This window comes from Dipodomys spectabilis, unplaced genomic scaffold (genome assembly GCF_019054845.1).
Source record: "Dipodomys spectabilis isolate Male_0828 unplaced genomic scaffold, ASM1905484v1 ptg000050l, whole genome shotgun sequence".
Classification (NCBI taxonomy): Eukaryota; Metazoa; Chordata; class Mammalia; order Rodentia; family Heteromyidae; genus Dipodomys; species Dipodomys spectabilis.
Window position 1 is genome coordinate 8,103,281 of NW_024870727.1, and position 19,368 is coordinate 8,122,648.

Consider the following 19,368-nt stretch of genomic DNA (forward strand, 5'->3'; position numbering starts at 1 on the left):
GTCAATCAATCATTCACAAAAGAATGATAGCAGAATTATATCTACTTGATTGGTTTCTATGCATAAGAATCATGCTAACTACCAGTGGCTCAGACCTGTAATCCTTGCTACTCAGGAGGTTGAGATCTGAGGATTGAGGCTCAAAGCCAGCCCAGGCAGGAAAGTCTATGAGACTCCTATTTCCAATTAACCACTCAAAATCTGGAAGAAGAGCTGTGGCTTGGGGATAGTAACTAGCCCCAGAGTTAGCACAAAAAAAAAAAAAAAAGTTTAAATCAAAGAAACTAAAGTTTCTTCACTTCCTATTTTCTGACAGAGATATTTCTGTCTCCTCTATCTAGGCCTGGCTCTTGTTCCACATAAATCCAGCTCTTCCATAAGCTCTCATCTAGCTAATGCCTTGGAGAGGAGGAGAGCCAAATTGTTCAGCATTGCATTTTTTCATTTAAATTGATGGCCCCTGTGAAAATAACTCTGCTTGATTAAGTGATTGGAAAGTTTCTCTGTGTGTGTGTGTGTCTGTGTGTATCTCTGTCTGCCTTCCTGCCTGTCTGTCTGTCTGTCTGTCTCCCCCATTGATATGCTATAACTCAATGTAGGCAGTTGTTTTTATGGTTGGAACTAAATCCTGATACTGCTCATCAGAACTAAATCTTTTCAATTTTTTTTTTCTCGTTGCAGGGTCGTCATGTTAAAACAGGCCAGCTTGCAGCCATTAAGGTCATGGATGTTACAGGGGTAATGTATCTTTATCTTCTCATCTCAATTCTTATGGATTGGTAGCAAAGACATTAGTCATCGAAAAAAGTGACTTTCCTGGGGGAAACAAAATCCTTCCTAAACGTGAAAGATCTTTCCCTACTTGGGCTTCTTTGGATATGTAACTGCTGGCCAAGGAGACTGTACATAAATCACTCTCATTAAATCCAGGACCTCTACACTGCCTTGGGCAGTTAGAATGAATTATGTGCGCTCATAATTTGCATACACATAAGCATGGGTATTTGCATATGAATAAAGAACAAGAATTTCAAGGTATTAGAAGAATAATACTCAGATTACACAGGAAGGATGAGTCTGAATGGGCTCCCCAAGGTCTGCCTAATGCTGGGGTCCACGGAGTTTAAATAGGTCCAAAATGCTAAGTGTTTTCCAAAACAAAATATTTGTGACCAAATCACATAACCACAAACTATCATTATTATTATTACAGAACCATAATGAACCCTGTTTCTGCCTGGGTGATCAAAAGCAATCTAAGGAATAGACTTTATGTAAAACGCAATCTAGTGCTTTCAATCCTTTTTGCTAGATCTATTTAAAATACTTTAATGCCTTTTCAAGAGTACAAAGCAAAAATCAGACTTGAAAGGATTCACTGGACATCAAAAGCGTGCTAATAATTCCCTATTGTCCTGGGAATTTTTTAAACTAAGATATCTGTCTGCTCTACATGAAAGATAAAAGATAAGAGTCTTCATTTAGTCCCAAAATGGAGGCCTCGGTATAAACATAGGATAAAGAAGGAAACAAAATGCAGGGGGGGAGGGCGTGGCTTCAAGTGGTAGAGCACCTACCTGCCTACCAAGGGAAAAGTCCTGATTTCAAAGCCATGCACTGCAAAAATTTTTTAAAACTTTAATTAAAAAAATTAAGGGCTGGGAATGTGGCTTAGTGGTAGAGTGCTTGCCTAGCATGCATGAAGCCCTAGGTTCAATTCCTCAGTACCACATAAACAGAAAAAGCTGGAAGTGGTGCTGTGGCTCAAGTGGTAGAGTACTAGCGTTGAGCAAAAGAAGCTCAGGGACAGTGCCCCCCCTGCCAAAAAAAATTAAAACCCACAACTAAGAAAAACCATACAAGCTGAGCACCAGTGGCTCATGCCTATAATCCTAGCTACTCAGGAGACTGAGATCTGAGGATCACAGTTCAAAGCCAGCCTGGGCAAAGAAAGTCCCTGAGACTCTCATCTCCAGTAAACCACCAGAAAACCAAAGTGGAGCTGTGACTCAAGTGATGAGCCCTAGCCTTGAGCCGAAGAGCTCAAGGACAGCACCCAGGCCCAGAATTCAAGCCCCATGACCAACAAAAAAAAAAAAAAAAAGAGAGAAAAACATGCAATATAAATATATATTACATGGTAGTTTCCTACCATGATAACATGTCACTGATTTTCACTGGTACCACACATTTATTGTTGATATGAATTCCTTGTCAAAGTACATTCATGTGGCTGAGTATGGTAGCTCATGCCTGTAATCCCTGCTACTCCAGAAACAGAAATTGGGAGGATCACAGTTTGAGGTCAATCCAGGCAAAAAGTTAGCAAAATCCTTTCTCAATAAATAAGCCAGGAATGGTGGTGTATGTCTTACAACCTCAGCTACTATGTGCATAAGTAGAAGAATCACAATCTGAGGCCAGCCCTGGCCAAAAATGCAAGACTTTATCAAAAAAATGAATAAATCCAAAAGCTTAAGGATATAGTTCAAGTGATAGAATGCCTGCCTAATAAGTAAAAGGCCCTGAGCACAAACCCTAGGATCACACACAGAAAAACTATACTCAAGGGCTGGGAAGGTGGCTCAGTGGTAGAGCGCTTGCCTTGCATGCCTGAGGCCCTGGGTTCGATTCCTCAGCACCACATAAGCAAAAAGAAAAAAGCCGGAAGTGGCGCTGTGGTTCAAGTGGTAGAGCGCTAGCCTTGAGCTGAAGAGCTGAGAGAAAGCGCCCAGGCCCAGAGTTCAGGCCCCACGACCGGACCCTCCCCCCAAAAAAAAACTATACTCAAGAAGTTAAATATAACAAGTAAAGGTAAAAGCTTAAATTAATAAAAGTAAAAACTCTGTCTCTATGTATTTATCACCACTTGGATGAAGTTCTAGGGTTTATTTTTACTTTAAGACAGTATTTTAGAGGTTACATTATGTCAGATATTGTAAAACAGATCAATTATTTAATCTCAAGGCAGTTCAGTAACACAGCAGGCCATGTGGACTATGAAACTGCATGTGGTTTATGTTAATTAGGTTAACTTCTGCTTCTTAAAACAGAGGATTAAGCATGATAGAAGTGTCTTGTTCTCTCATGTTAAAAGGAATCTTAAAGATGATGGTGGAAGGAAATGTGGCAATTTGGTAAAGGATAATTGTATCATTTTGTTCAGTAATTTTAATAGCCTCTCTACTTGAGCTCACTTCATGGCTCAAAGTGGTTGTTGGATTTCTGTTTATCACATTCTACATAACAACCCTTCTCCCATAAAAGGGATGTGAGTGAGCAGAAAGACACAGAAGAAACATTCCCAGAGAGATCTGTTTTCTTTGTGTACATCATTATTTCTGCTTTCATTGGGCCTATCTAGCTGCAAGGGAGTCTGGGCAATGCCCCCCTTTTTATTCTGACAAGTTTTCCAGTTAAAAATACAGGTTCTACAAGTTAGATATGAAATAAGAATGGTGAATTAGCAGGGTCTGACACAAAAACCTGATACTGTTAACATCTATATGGAGACCTGTGATAGACATGTGACTCTTTCATAAGGCCCCAAGCTCAGAACAAGTAGAATTTCCTTTTCTATTCTGCTGAGGTCACACTGCTGTGTTTTTCTTGGATTGAATCAGATTTCTACATAATGAGATGCACTTGGCAATTTTACAACTATTGGATGTGGATGCAGTCCAAGACATTCATACTGTACATTAAATTCTGCTGTGTGATTCTCCAGAACTCAAGTTGAGTTGCATTGACATCATTTATCTTAGGTCATAAAGTTGTTTGTTGACACACAAAGTTGGACTTGAAAGCACTAAATAGCACTCTCCTAGTTTCTGGGTTCTGCTGAAGCATTAGGAGTGCTTCAGGAAACCATTCTTTTGATTGTCTAACATCAAAAAGAGAGTTATTTTCCCAGAGTGTGTATTTTCAGGGTAAGGAATGTCAGTTTAACCTTTCTAAATCGGGTTTCATCGGGCAACTAAGACATATGAAAAATTATTTAAGTGTTATTTTCTCCATTCTCTAAGGCTGCTACACAGGTAAAGCCATTGTACATGTAAATGTCAACCCATTAGGACAATGGAGAGGATGCATTGTAGTATTGGAGAATCCCTGTCCAGATGGGCTGGATAAGTACCTGTGATTTAGTCATGCTCTTCCCTGTGACCCTTTCCAAAGGTGAACATGGGTGCATATCCAGAAATCTTTTCTTATTTCCATGGTGACTGATCAGCTGACCATTGTATCTTGTCTTACACATCACAGTCAATGTAAGATTTCCTTGTGAATTCATGCGTTGCCTCTAGTAAACAGTCTCTTCCACTCTGCCACATTGCCTTTTGTATACTATGGAATGTTTCAGATGCTTCTCACCAATTATTATAATTGTGCTCATTATAGCTGCTCTGTTAAAAACTGACATGAATTCTCAAAAGTCATCTTTGTTGATTGTTTGCGCTGACCTATGATGAAGTTTCCACAGCTTATGATAATGAAATTGATGAGACCACAAGCTTGAGATTATGATTTTTAAATTACTAGTTTTATTCTCTATCACTTCCTTTTTATGGAAAACAGCCACAGAGAAAACCAGATACAATGGCTGTATCTTTCCAGTTTTAGAGCTGAGACATTCTTCCAAATTTCCTAACTTTGGCATCAGAACTACTGCTCATGCTCAGACTTGAAGTTCTTTTAGGTCCCCAAGTCATCCTAGAAGGTATCCCATTTTATTGCTTAGTAGGGTTCCATCCTTACCAGACTGTGTTCTCTAGATTTTGTCTACAATTGCCAAGTATTTCTCACAGTGAACTATACAGCCTCAATAGACTGTCAGGGCTTATGGGAGGCTCATAAGATAAGAAGATTATCAGGGCTGCAGCAGGGTTTCAGAGCATAGCCTCTCCGAATCTCCTATTTCTACAAGATCTCCAAGAAGCCCCACATATACCAAAGTTAGAGGCCCGCTTTTCTTGAGCTTTGTAGTTACTCTATTCTGGCTATGGGGTAAGAAGAAACTATGATTCTTTGATAACCTAGGTGATCCCCATTATAATTTATAAACATTCCTGATGGAGAAAAAAAAATGACACCGTGACATGCATATGGGACTTACTAAAACCATCCCCTTCACGATGATGGACTGAGATTATTCAGGGTAATTTTGGTTGTAAGTCTCTCCTTGTACTTATACTCAAACTGATGAAGCTGGAAGGGGAATGCACTGGCTTGTTTTTATTAAACAAATGAACACTCATAAAATTAAGTAGGATCTAGGAAGTCCTTTGGTATGATGAGAATTTTTTCCTTGTCCATCTCTTGGCTCAGCTTTTTGTCCCACCAATAGATCCATGTTCTAATGACTTCATTGTTGTGAGACCCAGCAGAGGACCGGTGAGTGTGAGCCTCAGTTAATCTACTTCAGTCATGACCCAGTCCTGAACCTGCCTGTGATTCTCTCCAGGCAAGTCTGAGTTGGATGCTTGGCTCTGGATTTCACCATAGAGACTGAGAGTTGGGGACAGTTGATTCCTCAAAAGAAAACCCAAGAACTATAGAAAAATAGGAAGGATGCTGCGTGGGCAAAAGCAGGAGAATTCTATTAATATATCATAGCATTAGAGAAAATGTGTTCAAAACTGATTTGGTCCTTCAGTACCATTCTAGTTATAATTTTTATATTCAAAGCCAAAAATAACCACAGTGGTAACTACCATTAATGGAGGGAAATACTATATATATATGCCATAACTTCTCCAAATACTTTGTATGCAATAATTTCATTGATCTCAACAATCTACAAAACAGGTTCCATTACTTCTCCCATCTGAGAAATAGGAAAGCCAAACATATTAAACACGTTGCCATTAAATGATAGAATATTTCAGCCTGAGAAGAATCCATCCTTTAAATTTCTCCTTTAACCTTATTGCTATAGGTCTCCACCAAATATAGAATGTTTTGTGTTTACTTAGGTGTGATTTTGTTTTCACTGATAAATTCAACAATCATCTACTGAACACCAACTTTTATGGCAGGCACTGAATGTTCTAAGTTAACATAAGCCTGATCCTTTGAGGAGGAGCTCATAAGAATATAATCCTGCCCTAATATTTCTAAGCAAAGCTTGTGCCCTTTGTGATAAGGTTATAACAGTCATAAGTAGGGTAACTTACCAGGTTTGATGGGGGCAGACATCACTGGTTGAACCCAGAGGACAAGGAGTGGGGGAAAGACATGACTGGCCAAGGAGACAAGCTGGACGGAGACACAAAGGCTGGGGTATTGTGTTCTAAAAAGTGCATCATTTAGTTTTGATGTTAAAACGTCCCAAGAAGGGATTGATAGAAGATTAAGGTGAACAAATCAGGGGCCAGGGCATGAAGATATTGTATACTATGACAGGAGTTTACAAGGTTTGCAAATATGTTTGCCTTTCCAATATGCCATATTGATGAAGACCTACCTTGTAAAAAAAAAAAAGATACAGGGAGTTGTGCTTTCCCTTTTAAAAACTGATGAGGAGCCCTCAAGTCCTCACTATGTTCCCCAAACACTGCTAAAGCTAGTGCAGCAGCCAAAGGTCAAAGAGATAGCATAATGTGTTTTGCCTGTGAGAAGAATCCTTTGGAATCCCTGCTTCATAGAGATCTTGCTTCTGTCTGCTACATCCTGGTGGGTGAAGCCTTGTCTCCATCTCTTTGGGGATGGGAGTGGCTTTCTCCCAGGAGCCTCTGGCAGAGGTCTTTGCCCATGTTTAAGAGCTCAGTAAATATTCCTGAAACTGGTTCCTCTCTCCCAAAGGGACACCATTCCATGCATTGATCTGTGGTATAACCCATAATAACATTATTAATAACAATAAAGGTCCCTGACCAAAATAAAAATGGCTCACACTGATGATTTATGTGCCAGGCATTACTGTTCTTAATATCTGATATCTATTCACTTATTTAATCTTTCCAACAACTCCCATTAAGGAAATCATATTACTCTACACATTTTACAAATGAGCAATTAAAAGCATGAAAAGTCTTAAATTGCCTAGGCCCAACAGATACTGTATGAAAGAGAATTCAGATCCACATTTCTCACTACCATCTTGAAGATGGAAAGGTATCGCCCGAGTATGGCCTTTGCATTCAGGTGGAAGTGGGTTCCGTATCCCTCTCCTTCCTTACTGATTGGGCCCTTCAACACATTTCTGAGCCTCCTAGTTTTCTTACCTGTATGAGTTCCATTCATGCATTCATAGAAATTTGATCACCCATCTAACAGATAAGCAAAGTGAGGCCAAAGTGAAATATAATATCTAGTATTTACATCCTTAAGGCATAGCAACTGTCACTGATGGAAACAGTGGTCTTGGAGAGTGCATAGAAATCCTGTAGTCATCTATGGATGCTGACCTGCCCGATAAGCCAAATGCCACACTCGTGTTAGTTAATTGTGAACAGGTATGAAGAGTTTTTAGTGGGCTGCCTTCATCTCCTTGGTGCCAGGGTTCTGAGTCTTACCCTGAATACCTCAACTCTTAAAGAAGGACCAGAGCAGTAGAACAGAATCCATGAATGACAGCGGGGGTTCCACTGTAGAAGCTGAAGGCTGAAATGACAAGGTTCATGCCTGCCTGCCTTCATTCTATTTGAGAATGAAAGTGCTGGAGTGCTATAAGGGCATTAGACAGATGAAGGCACAGTCTTCTACATCAGCCGATGTGGCAGACATTTAATAGATGAACAGTGACTTTAATGGGAGGTCCAATTTGCTGTCAAGAGTACAACATATTAAGAGAGAATGTAGAAGAAAACCAACTGAGCTGGGTGGCGGGGAGCTGTTCTCTGATAATGTAGCAGCTACATGCCACCTGCAGCTCCCAGAAGTGCTAGCCCATCCCTCAGAGGGGTTCAGCAAAGGCTTGGGGGGGTTCCTTTGTGAGGCTTGTCTGCTACATGACTACCATGTGTTTAGCAGTGATGAGAACTTAGGCAATAGACAAATGAATATCTTGTCTTCATAATGTCCTCCTCCATCTTTGGGGCTGTTTGCAATCCCTCGGCTTTGTGTGCTGTACTGGGAAGCTTCTAGAGTTCTAGAAATGAACAAGTTGAGCTGCCACACTACACATACCTCAGCGTGTGTCCTTATCTGTGTTCAAATGATGCCTCTTATACGTGTCTGGGTCTCTGTACGCATTCTGCCATGATACACTTCTGGCCTTGATGTAGGGCTTGTATGCCAGAGACATAAGCAGTGTTTAGGTACTAGACCTTCATGCTAATAAAGATAAGTGTCCATTTTTATTTTTTTCAAAGTCCTATCTCTTAATTTTTTATAACTTTGTCATCTGTATATACTTAGACAAAGGGATTACAGTTCAACTCGTCAGTTCACCAGCGTAATGCATCTTAATCCCTCCAACCCCACCCATCATCCCCTCAACAATCTTTTTTGTTTTAAACCCTTTTATGCAACTAGGCATTGTTGGCCCACACTGGCAATCCCAAGTACCCAGGAAGGCTGTGATGATCATGGTTCAGAACAAGCCCAGGCAGACAAATCCAAGAGCTTCTTATCTCTAACCAGCAAAAAGTCAGAAGTGGAGGCATGACTCAAGTGGTAGAGCACCAACCTTGAGCAAAAAAGCTAAGCAACAGCTTAAAGCCCTAAGTCCAAGTCCCAGTACTTGGGGGCGGAGGGAGGGAGGGTGAGAGGCAAGACAGGAAGGAAGGAAGGAATGAAGGAAGGGAGGGAGGGAAGGAGGGAGGGAGGGAGGAAGGAAGGAAGGAAGGAAGGAAGGAAGGAAGGAAGGAAGGAAGGAAGGAAGGAAGGAAGGGAGGGAGGAAAGGAGGGAGGGAGGGAGGGAGGGAGGGAGGGAAGAAGGTTGGTTTACATTAGAATAAATGTAATACATTGATGCCTTTTATTTGGGCACTGCCAAACATTTGATCCAAATTATAGTTCTCTTGACCCCCTAGTGAGATTTAGAAGCAAGCAGATGAGGAAATTGACAGGCAGAAGCTGAGATGCTTGGTATCATTCAAGTCCAGGTCTGCAAGGCAGTTCCTCGGTGCTGGTGCGGAGATGTTCTTTGGCAGACCATCCCTGGTGTACCAACCCTGTCCACCTCACATTCCTGCCCATCTCGTGACTTAAATGGACTCTGTCTTGTGACTTTTCTGAACTGTCTTGTTAAGCTCTGTGGCTTCACTTCGTCCTCAGTGCGCTCGGCTTCCTTCTTAATGTCTTGAAGCTCACCTTCTGTTTTTTCCTTTCAGAAAAGGCCTTTCTCATTTAAAACCTACAGATTTTAATGAGCTCTCCAGTGAGGAATAGGAACTGTGCATTGGCCATCTTGGTAGCCCCTGCAGAGCTGGTGAGAGTAAAAGCTGGTAGACTTTACACAAGACACATGTCAGCACAGAGGCCAGAAAAAAATGAAAAGAATACAAAGGCAGATGAAGATGAAATCCTAGCTGCAGACCACAGAAAACGTGGTAGTTATTTTTTAAAAGAAAAAAAGAAAAGAAAAAGATTCCTTCTGATTCCTGTAGCTATTATCTGAATTGTAGTCCAGGATACTGGCAAATATAAGCTACCTCATTTCTCGGGGATCTTAACCAAATGACAATATCACTAAGAAGACTCAAAACTTGTTTACTTTGGGGTCATTTGAATTTGGATCATTTATTTAGTCTATCCTGGGGCTTGAATCAGGGCCTGGGCACTATCCTTGAGCTTTTGTGCTCAAGGCTAGTGTTCTATCTCTTATTAGTCACAGTTCTACTGCCAGCTTTCTGGGTGGTTAATTGAAAATAAGACTTTCCTGTCTAGGCTGTCTTTGAACTGCGACTGTCAGATCCTAGCCTCCTGTGTAGCTAGAATTATAGGCATGAGTCACCAGCACCTGGCTCATTTTACATTTCTTTAATTCATGGCTTTCTCAGGACTTAGGCTTCTTCAGTGCAGGATGAGAAAGATGGACATCAGATTTTGGTCCTCTGCTCCTGTAAGGACCTTGCTTCATTGTAAGAGCAGTCTGACCTAATTATAAAGAAAATCTCTGCCGGGCGCTGGTGGCTCACGCCTGTAATCCTAGCTACTCAGGAGGCTGAGATCTGAGGATCGCGGTTCAAAGCCAGCCCGGGCAGGAAAGACCGTGAGACTCCTATCTCCAATAAACCACCAGAAAACCGGAAGTGGCGCTGTAGCTCAAGTGGTAGAGCGCTCGCCTTGAGCTGAAGAGCTGAGGGACAGCGCCCAGGCCCAGAGTTCAAGCCCCACGACCGACAAAAAAAAAAAAAAAGAAAATCTCTGCAAATGATCCATCCCTGTGGTTTTAATATTTGAGGGGTTCCACTATTCGATGACCTTTCTATTCCCTATCTACAAATGAGGATAATGCAGCTTTGTGACCCCCCCCACCCCCCAGCATAGGAAGCAGGTTATATCCCCTCCAGCCATAGGGCCTTGGCAAACACAGTTTTTTGTTGTTGTTGTTGTTGTTTTTTAACCAGGACCATGATCCCTTCCTTAAACACACATAGTATTCTCTCCCTTTCTCTCACTCTTTCAATGGAGTATTTTAGGTAGCCTTTAGAACTCAGGACAAACTGGGTGCCTAGGGGCTAATTTGATCAGCTTTAACACATACCTCTCATGGTAGTAATTTTCCATATGATTGTACCATTCTTGGGCATATGCCTTTGTCTCTTACCAGACTGTAGCAAGTTTCATTGTGGTAGAGCTGGAATCTATCATGCCCATAGTTGCATTATTTAGCATTGTTCCTGGGATATATACCGGCCCTTAATAAATATTTGTTAAGTCAACCAATTTAGCTTAAGGTTAGTATATGCAAGAAGTCTGCTGCTGCCTGCCACTCCCATGGGAGTCCTGAGTTCTAGCTATGTTCAATGAAGAAGTGCAGAATTAGACAACTCATTGAATCACTCGGGGCTTGTTAGGGATCTAAAAATGTGGCTCATGGGCTGGGAAGGTGGCTCAGTGGTAGAGTGCCTGACTAGAATGCATGAGACCCTGGGTTTGATTCCTCAGCACCACATAAACAGAAAAAGCCGGAAGTGGTGCTGTGGCTCAAGTGGTAGAGCGCTAGCCTTGAACTGAAGAGCTCAGAGACAGTGCCCAGGACCAGAGTTCAAGCCTCAGAACTAATTACATGTGCGCACGTGCATGCATGCACACGCACGCACACACACACACACACACACTCACACGCATAAATGTGGCTCACAAATACATAAGCACTCTGACAATGATTTTAGGTGATTCATACCTTAATTCTCATTTAATGTTTAATGTATTTTAACATTTAATAAACTGACTTGAACAGACTTCAAACTGCATGTGATATACCAACTTTGAACTTGAAAATAGCCAACTTTGTAACTTGTATGCCACATGAATTCTTCATGCATAGCTTCATATATGCTTCAATATGAAGATCTTGCTGAAATTTCCAGCCAAAGGGTTGAAAAGAACTTTTACTATGTAAACATCAGTTTTCTTCTGTCCTTTGAAACTGATACAAAATCAAAAAGTTATGATACTGAAAATAATAGAGTATTTAAAATTTCTAATTTTGAATAGCCTCAACAAATAGCCTCTTGGTTGTTATTGATAAGTAAATATTATTCACTTAAACTAACAAAAAATAAATGATTTTAAACTAGTATTTGCTTGATACACACTGGTATTTGAAATCAAATTTCTAGAACTGGAAATTGGAAGCCAGATACTAGTGGCTCATGCATGTAATCCTGACTACTCAGGAGGCTGAGATCTGAGGATAAAGGTTCAAAGCCAGTCTGGGCAGGAAAGTCCATGAGACTCTTTTATAAACTACCAGAAAACCGGAAGGGGGTCTGTGGCTCAAGTGGTAGAGTGCTAGCCTTGAGCTGAAGAACTAGGAACAGTGCCCAGGCCCAGAGTTCAAGCCCCACGACCAACAAAGAGAAATAGAAATTGCGTTACTACAGGCTATTACAGATTATGTGTATGTGCATGCACGCGTACACCAGTACTGGGCCTGGACACTATCCCTTAGTTTTTTCACTCAAGACTGTTGCTGCATCACTACAGCTCTACTTCCTTTTTTCTTTTCTTTCTTTTTTTTCTTTTTTTTTCTTTTTTTTGCTAGTTAATTGAAGATAACAGTCTTGTGCATTTTGCTGCCTAGGCTACCTCAGTCCTTACGTCTCAGCCTCCTAAGCAGTTAGGATCACAGATGTGAGCAACGAGTACCTGGCCAGAAATAAATTTAAAACCATATTCTAAGAGAAAGTGATGATCACTTAAGAAATCTGTGGTGCTTTAAGTGTAAGAATTATCTCCAACTTCCTTACACATACCATCAGTGCTGGAAGGGAAGATGCTACCTAAGTAGACACAAACATCTGCCACGGACCAGCACAGGTGAGAAAGATGAAGTAAGGAGACTCTGGCCAATGCCCCTAAGTCTGCACATCTGTAGGCTAGCCACCTAAGCATCTATGCAACTCTTTCCCTCCAGACTTCCTTCTGCCCAGTACTTCGATTGTCATAAGAGTCACATGGTTTTGTTCTTATACCATAGATTGAATGTTAAATGAGGAACAAACTGTAGGTTACAGAAAATAATATTGAATACCTCATTCATTCTATTTTTAAATCCTAGCATACGTTAGGCATGTAAAATATATGGCACTACATAGTAAATATACAATTTAAAAATATTTATCCCTGAAAGTCAGTCATAAACAAATAGTATTGTACGTTTACAAGCTCTTTTAATTAAAGGATCAGAGTCAGGATTTTCTTTACCCCTGGCTTAAGATGTTCCTAAACTCTTTTGATAAACACTTTGGTTTTAGTCCCATAGGTAATTGCCTTTCTGTCTGGGAGTTTTCTGAATAGAATTAGGACTAGTACACGTGCAAGGCAGACAAATCTGGGATCAAAACTGAGCTCTAATGTTGAAGATGAGTAAACTTGAACCTGAGGGAGTTCTTTGACCTTCTGAGACTCCTTCATTTGTATAATTACATCATCAAAAACACTTTTCATAGAGCCACTTCTAGTGTTACATAAGTTTGTGCGCAAACAGCCCACGGCACACAGTGAACATTTCATGAGACTGGGTTTGACTGACCTGTTGTTTTATGCTATGATTGGGGCCTGAACTCAAGGCATGGGTGCTATCCCTTAGCTTTTTTTGTTCAAGCCTGGTGCTTTACCACTTGAGCCACAGCTCAGCTTCCAACTTTTTGCTGGTCAGTTGGAGATAAGAGTTTCCAGGACTTGAGTAGCTAGGATTACAGGTGTGAGCCACCAGAGCCTGCCTTTTTTGGCTGACTTTAATGATCACAGTCCTGAATACATCATTGCCCAATCACTGGCTTGAAAGCATGGCCTGGAGTCTGTCCTTTCTTTGCATTTGGAACCTATTGTATCTGCATGGTTTCTCATCTTCTGGGATGCCACCCTGTTTCTCACATGGCAAAAGGGTTCTCCTCCAGCGAGAGGAGAGGGCCAGCCCCAGTGCATACGTGCTTTTCAAAATTCTGTTAAATTCATTTGGTATTGTTCCATTGGTCAAAACAAGTCACCTGGCTAAGTCCAACTGATAGGAGAAGAATCATGAACTCTACTTTTTGTTGGGGAACAGCTAAGATATCATGGCCAATTTTAACCCAGTCTATCATAAATATTAACAATAGTAGATTCTCATGTTCTTGAGATTTTAAAAAATTAGCCAGGCACTGGTGGCTCATGCCTGTAATCCTAGCTACTCAGGAGGCTAGGATCTGAGGTTCACAATTCAAAGCCAGCCTGGGCAGTCCATAGGACTCTAATCTCTGGTTAACTACAAGAAAATCAGAAGTGGAGCGGTGGCTCAAAGTAGTAGAGTCCTAGCTTTGAGCAGAAGACCTCAGGGGCAGTACCCAAGCCCTGAGTGAGTTCAAACCCTACAGCCAAAAAAAAAATCTTCTTTATCTTTATACTAACATTACATTTAAGCACTTCATCATTCCTAAGTCTTTAGAGGTAGCTTAGGGAGATTTCTTATTCCCTTTGGTAGCTGGAAAGGTCTGACATTCAGAGTTTAAATGTCATGCCTGAAGTTAACATAATGAATCAGACTCGATTTTGGAGTCTCCTGGTGGAAAAATAATAGATCTTCCCAAAATACTGGGTTTGGCTTATTAAGTTAGTCTCTGTTTAAGTTTAAGACAATTTGATCCTAATACTTCATTTTTGAGTAGTCATTAGGCTCTCAATGGATTTGATCACTGTGCTTAATTCTTAAGATATAACAATAAGTTCATTTACAAACTAAAGGTTTCCCCTTCTCCTAAAACTGCTTCCTCTAGTTCAGTCACAGTGGTTGTATTTGTGTTTTTGAAAACACTGTAACTCATCTCCCTTCCTGGACCATAACCTGAGGCTGGGCTGTTTGTAGTTCGTTAGAGCCTTTATTTGTATTTCACTGAATCTCTTACTGTCCTCAGAACCCTAGATGACAAATCTGGATGAACAGTAGCCCTGAAGCATTGAGGAATTGCATGCTCAGTTACAAGACCATTGAAGGTCAAGATCAAGGGTATATATTAGATCTACACAACCATGACCCAGTGTCCCATAACAGTGTTTGAAAAAACTGCAACCGAAACATAAAATTCAAGGGGACTAAACACTCTTGCCCTCCTAGCTTTGTTGCTTATTGATCTTCTTTGTTGAGAAGATTAATAATTATTATTTGGGAATATACCTTATAAGCTTCATATACCTCAACTAACCCAGAAACTGAGACACCTAATGTATTTCCTTACACGAAAAAAACTCAGGTTTCAGAAAAGTGGGTGACTTCCCTGTAATCTTATAGCAAAAAGGGGTGAACTCCAAACTCAGCATGCACCCCACCCGCCCTCCCTCATCTTTCTGACTCCAAACTCAGTGAATGATAAGCTTTTTTATTGTTATATCTGCCTCAGTTTAACTGTGCCAAGTGATGGAGAATATGCCGACTTCATTTTGAACTTCAGAAGAGATGGTTCAATACTGAATTATGTTATTACTTCACTGTTTCCTAAGCCCTCATTTTCATAATGATATGCTAAGCTTTTATTAAAGCACATCCCGCACCAAACTATCAGAAACTCAGAGGCAGACAGCAAATAGATCACTGCCTTCTCACTAAGCAAGATTATCAGCTGCAGTTGGAAAGTGAGCCATGTACTCCATCACTTCTTGTCCTTGCCTTTTATCATTGAAGCAGCTAGCCGCAAATCGTAGGCCGTAGCAACCGTTGGGTTGGTTTCTCCTATTTAGGCTTCCTCAAACTCCATCCACTCATCCTACTCTCCTTTACAGAGGGTTTAAAATAGCTCCTATGCATGCTGATATGGCATTTGAGGTGTGCAGCAGGGACTTTTCAACCAGGTGAAGGTCAGTGAAAGTCATTCTCTTCATAGGACTAGAATGGGGACTGGTGTAGGCATGTCCAGCTAGCAGGCAAGGAAGAAGGCATTGGTCAGCAGTATGCTATCCATCCTCCAGCCCAGCCACCAGCCCAGCCCCGTGCCCTTTGGCTGGTCCTTATGGTGAAGATCACGTGCATCTCCTTATCCTTAGTTCAGCATCCCAGTCATCTGTTCTATTTTGAGATCACCTAGTCTTCCGTTGAGTGAGACCACGTGATATGTAACATGTTTTTAGTTCTCCTAAGTTTGCAGATTTCCATTTCCTTCCACTAACTTTGTTTTTGTGTGGCCAGGAAATGTCCACATCTGGGCACTCTGCCTTCTGTTCTTAGCTGATCCTTCTAACCTCACTAGTATTGCTCTAGGAAGTTGGGCCTTGGGCAGGCTTGCTTCCTTGTATGCACAGGCACTTGGCTTGGTACTGAGACTGTTCTAGGGAACAACCTAGTGTTTGTGTTGACGGTGACAATGGATTGTTAGTGGATGGCAGTTCTGGAAATGACCATGACAGACAGACTTAGGGAGCTTGGCAGTTCAGGAAAGGACTCTAGAAGTGAGAGCTGAAGTAGAAGACGGCTTGCGATCCACGGAGAGGAGAGGCAGGTGGCACTGCAGTTGGAATGAGTACCTGTGGAAAGCATGAAGGAAAGTGGGGGGCGCACAGCAAGGTTTAGTGGGAGGACTTGACCTTGAGGGAATGGCAGCAAGGCATCTCTGGGGAGTGTCAGTTAAACCCAACCAAAAATGATGTGTAGAGTCAGGCACAGTGGTACACACAGGCAGGAGATCTGAAGACCATGGTTCAAAGCCAGCCTGGGCAAAAAAGTCCATGAGACTCTTATCGCCAATTAACCAGGAAAAAAAAAAGCTGAAAATGGAAGTATGGCACAAATGGCAGAGTATCAACCTTGAGTGAAAAAGCTAAGGGCCAGCACTAGTCCCTGAGTTCAAGCCCCAGGACTGGGTCACCTGCACGTGCATGCACATGCATGCTCATGTGCACACACACACACACACACACACACACACACACACACACACACTGACGTGTGGAAATGATATGAACCAAAGGAGAATGAAAGAAACCATCACACTTGGAAGAATGCTGAAGGCCACTCATGCAATTCCCCTGGGAGGAGGCCCTGTGGCTGAAGGGTACAGAGGGACCGATGGGGACACAGCTGGATGGTCTTCCTGCTCTCGGTCATGTTGCTCACTGCTGCTTCTAAAACAATGATCACAAGCTAGGAACTTTTGCAGCAGCCTCAAAAGTCAAGCACCATTTTACCATCCAGCTGTGTGTACCACAAATGGGATGAGATTCAGGGAGACCACACCCCTCACCGCCAATACTAGGATTGAGTCTGTGGATTCCAAGTTGAAACTCAGAATGAATGCAGCCTGCAGATCAGGAAAGTAACTCGGTAGGGGAGCCATCTCTCTCTCTGTCCTCACCACATCTCCCCTTTTCTTTTCATGCATGGTGTCCTGAAGGTGATGTGGGTAGTCCTGCTTGGTGAACTTCCTCAGATCTAGAGAACTTCTCCCACTCCCTTTCTGTCTTGACTTTCATCACCTTCAGTCAGACACTTCAATAAAAGGAGACTTCAAAGAAAATGAACCTAGTGAAAATTTAAATCGGAGAGCCCGTGTTTTTCCCTGTGGCTTTCTTCAATCTTTCCTACGGTGGATATGATCTGTGATGGCTGTCTGATACACTGAGTTCCTAGCGGCCTAATGTGGATTTTATCTCCTAGGCTGACTGGCTCGGTCGCCTCCGGGTGAAGGGATGAATTTATTCTCTTGTGCAGACGGCATATTATCTACTGTAGGCCATCCCAGTGGAAGAGCTGTCTAGGCTACCAGTATGCCATTGGAGGAAGCTTTTTCAGTTTAGTCAGATTTCATAATTATGCTCACCATGGAAGAAAAATACTGAAGAACTTATTCTAGTATAATTGGTACAGAGAATGTTCAAAGAATAGGATTCTAATAACAGTGAGTTTTCATGCAACCTATTTATGGTTCTACTGTAGGATGAAGAGGAAGAAATCAAGCAAGAAATTAACATGTTAAAGAAGTATTCTCATCACCGGAACATCGCTACATACTATGGTGCTTTTATCAAGAAGAACCCTCCAGGCATGGATGACCAGCTCTGGGTACGTGGAACTATTCCATATTGTTTCTCTAGCAAGAAAAACATTCAATAGTGAATGTTTCTCTATCCCCATGACTAGACTTGATTAGGTAACTTCAGCTTATAATAACAGAAGTTTAGAAACACACAAGAGCTCAACACCATTCCTGACCTCGAAGACTGGGGAAAAAATTTAATTCATAATATTCAGAATGAGTACAGTACTTAAACCTGGCACTCATGAAAAGAGCTGTTGGTACAGCTTCACCCAAGGACTGTTGACATGTGCACACACCTGGGTGCACATGCATACACACACACACAAAAGCTCAGGTATACATATGAGCGTGGTGCATAAGCACAGATGTACATATGTGTGTATATAAAAGTATATGCATGTATATATGTGTATACACAGACTATGTATATAATATATGTGTACACAAGAGTATAGTGTATATCTGCAAAAAGGCATACATATGTATATATGTGTATGTCAATATGTGATTATATATATATATATATGGATATGCACACACACACACACAAGACGACAAGCACAGATCCACAGACATGTATCTTCCAGAGAAAGTGCTTTGTAACATAAATATATCCAAATTAATTATCTGGGTAGCTGAGTGAAGGTGCATGTAGCAGTTAGCCAATAGGAAATCACTGCACAGGTAATTAAATTGATAGAGGCCTGCTCTTACAAGTAGATGATCATGAACTATTGCAGTAAGCTAGGAAAGCCCTTTTTAGAAGTTATAATTAGCGATAATGACCTTTCATTTTGGTAAAGCAAGAAAGCAAAGGGGAAAGTGTTCACACACGTAACACACATGTGCATGCACACACACACACACACACACACACACACACACATACTGGCATTGGATGGCTGCAACACCAGTAGAGCTGGGAATACTTGCTTTGGGGTAGTAATTTCCACCACTTAGTGTTTAAAACCTTTTTCTCTTCCTAGCTGCTTCCCTTAGTCTTCCCTTGAGTGCCTCGTCTGGCCCTGCTTGGGTCATCCTGGTTCTTCTTTATGCTGTCACCTCTCTGAGGACAAGGATTCTGCCTTTTGCATCTCGGTCTCAACACTTGGGAGGAACACTTGGGAGGAAGTGTTTCCTTGTGAATGAAGTTAGACCCTTGGCGCACACTTGTGGCCACAGAACTGTCCTGAGTGTGGTGTCCCCAAGGGCTGCAGGTCCACGAGCCTGGCAAAGCACCAGGGTCAGCGTGTGTGCTGCTCCCCAAGGACTTCTCCATGGTGGAGAAGAAACCCAGCATTTCAGCTGTGACCTGTGTCACCGTGTGTGGCAGCAGAGGACTCCGAGAGGGTAGCAGCTGTTTTTTTTCCCAGTCCCTTGTCAGCCACCCGAGAGCTCCCTTGGGCTTCCTTCCAATCACCATCACCACCACCCCAGGAGAGAGCCACTGTCCCCACTGTGTGTGTGTGTGTGTGTGTGTAAGGGAGTGTGTGTACATGCAAGCCCTTAACATAAACTCTAGAGCCTTGTGCTTCTCCACAAGCACACTGGCCCTGAGCTTCACACACACACACACACACACACACACACACACACACACACACACACGGTCTCATTGAGAAATAAGTGGCAAATCAAAGCTGTATACTGTTGACAAGGGTGTGGGGGAAAAGGAACCCCTGCACACACACTGTTGATGGGCATGCCACTTTGTAGGGCCTTTGTGGAAACCACAAAAAACTCAGAAGTA

The 19,368-nt window shown here is 41.9% G+C and overlaps 1 protein-coding gene across 6 annotated transcripts in view; it reads left to right on the forward strand.

Annotated features, from left to right (window-relative positions):
* Tnik (TRAF2 and NCK interacting kinase) overlaps positions 1-19,368 on the forward strand; it is a 394,212-nt gene that overhangs the window by 230,645 nt on the left and 144,199 nt on the right. For all 6 annotated transcript variants that reach the window (XM_042678823.1, XM_042678824.1, XM_042678826.1 and 3 more), the window contains exons 3-4: positions 682-738; positions 17,516-17,641. In XM_042678823.1, coding sequence (XP_042534757.1) covers positions 682-738; positions 17,516-17,641 — 183 coding nt within the window. The remainder of the gene's footprint in view (positions 1-681; positions 739-17,515; positions 17,642-19,368) is intronic.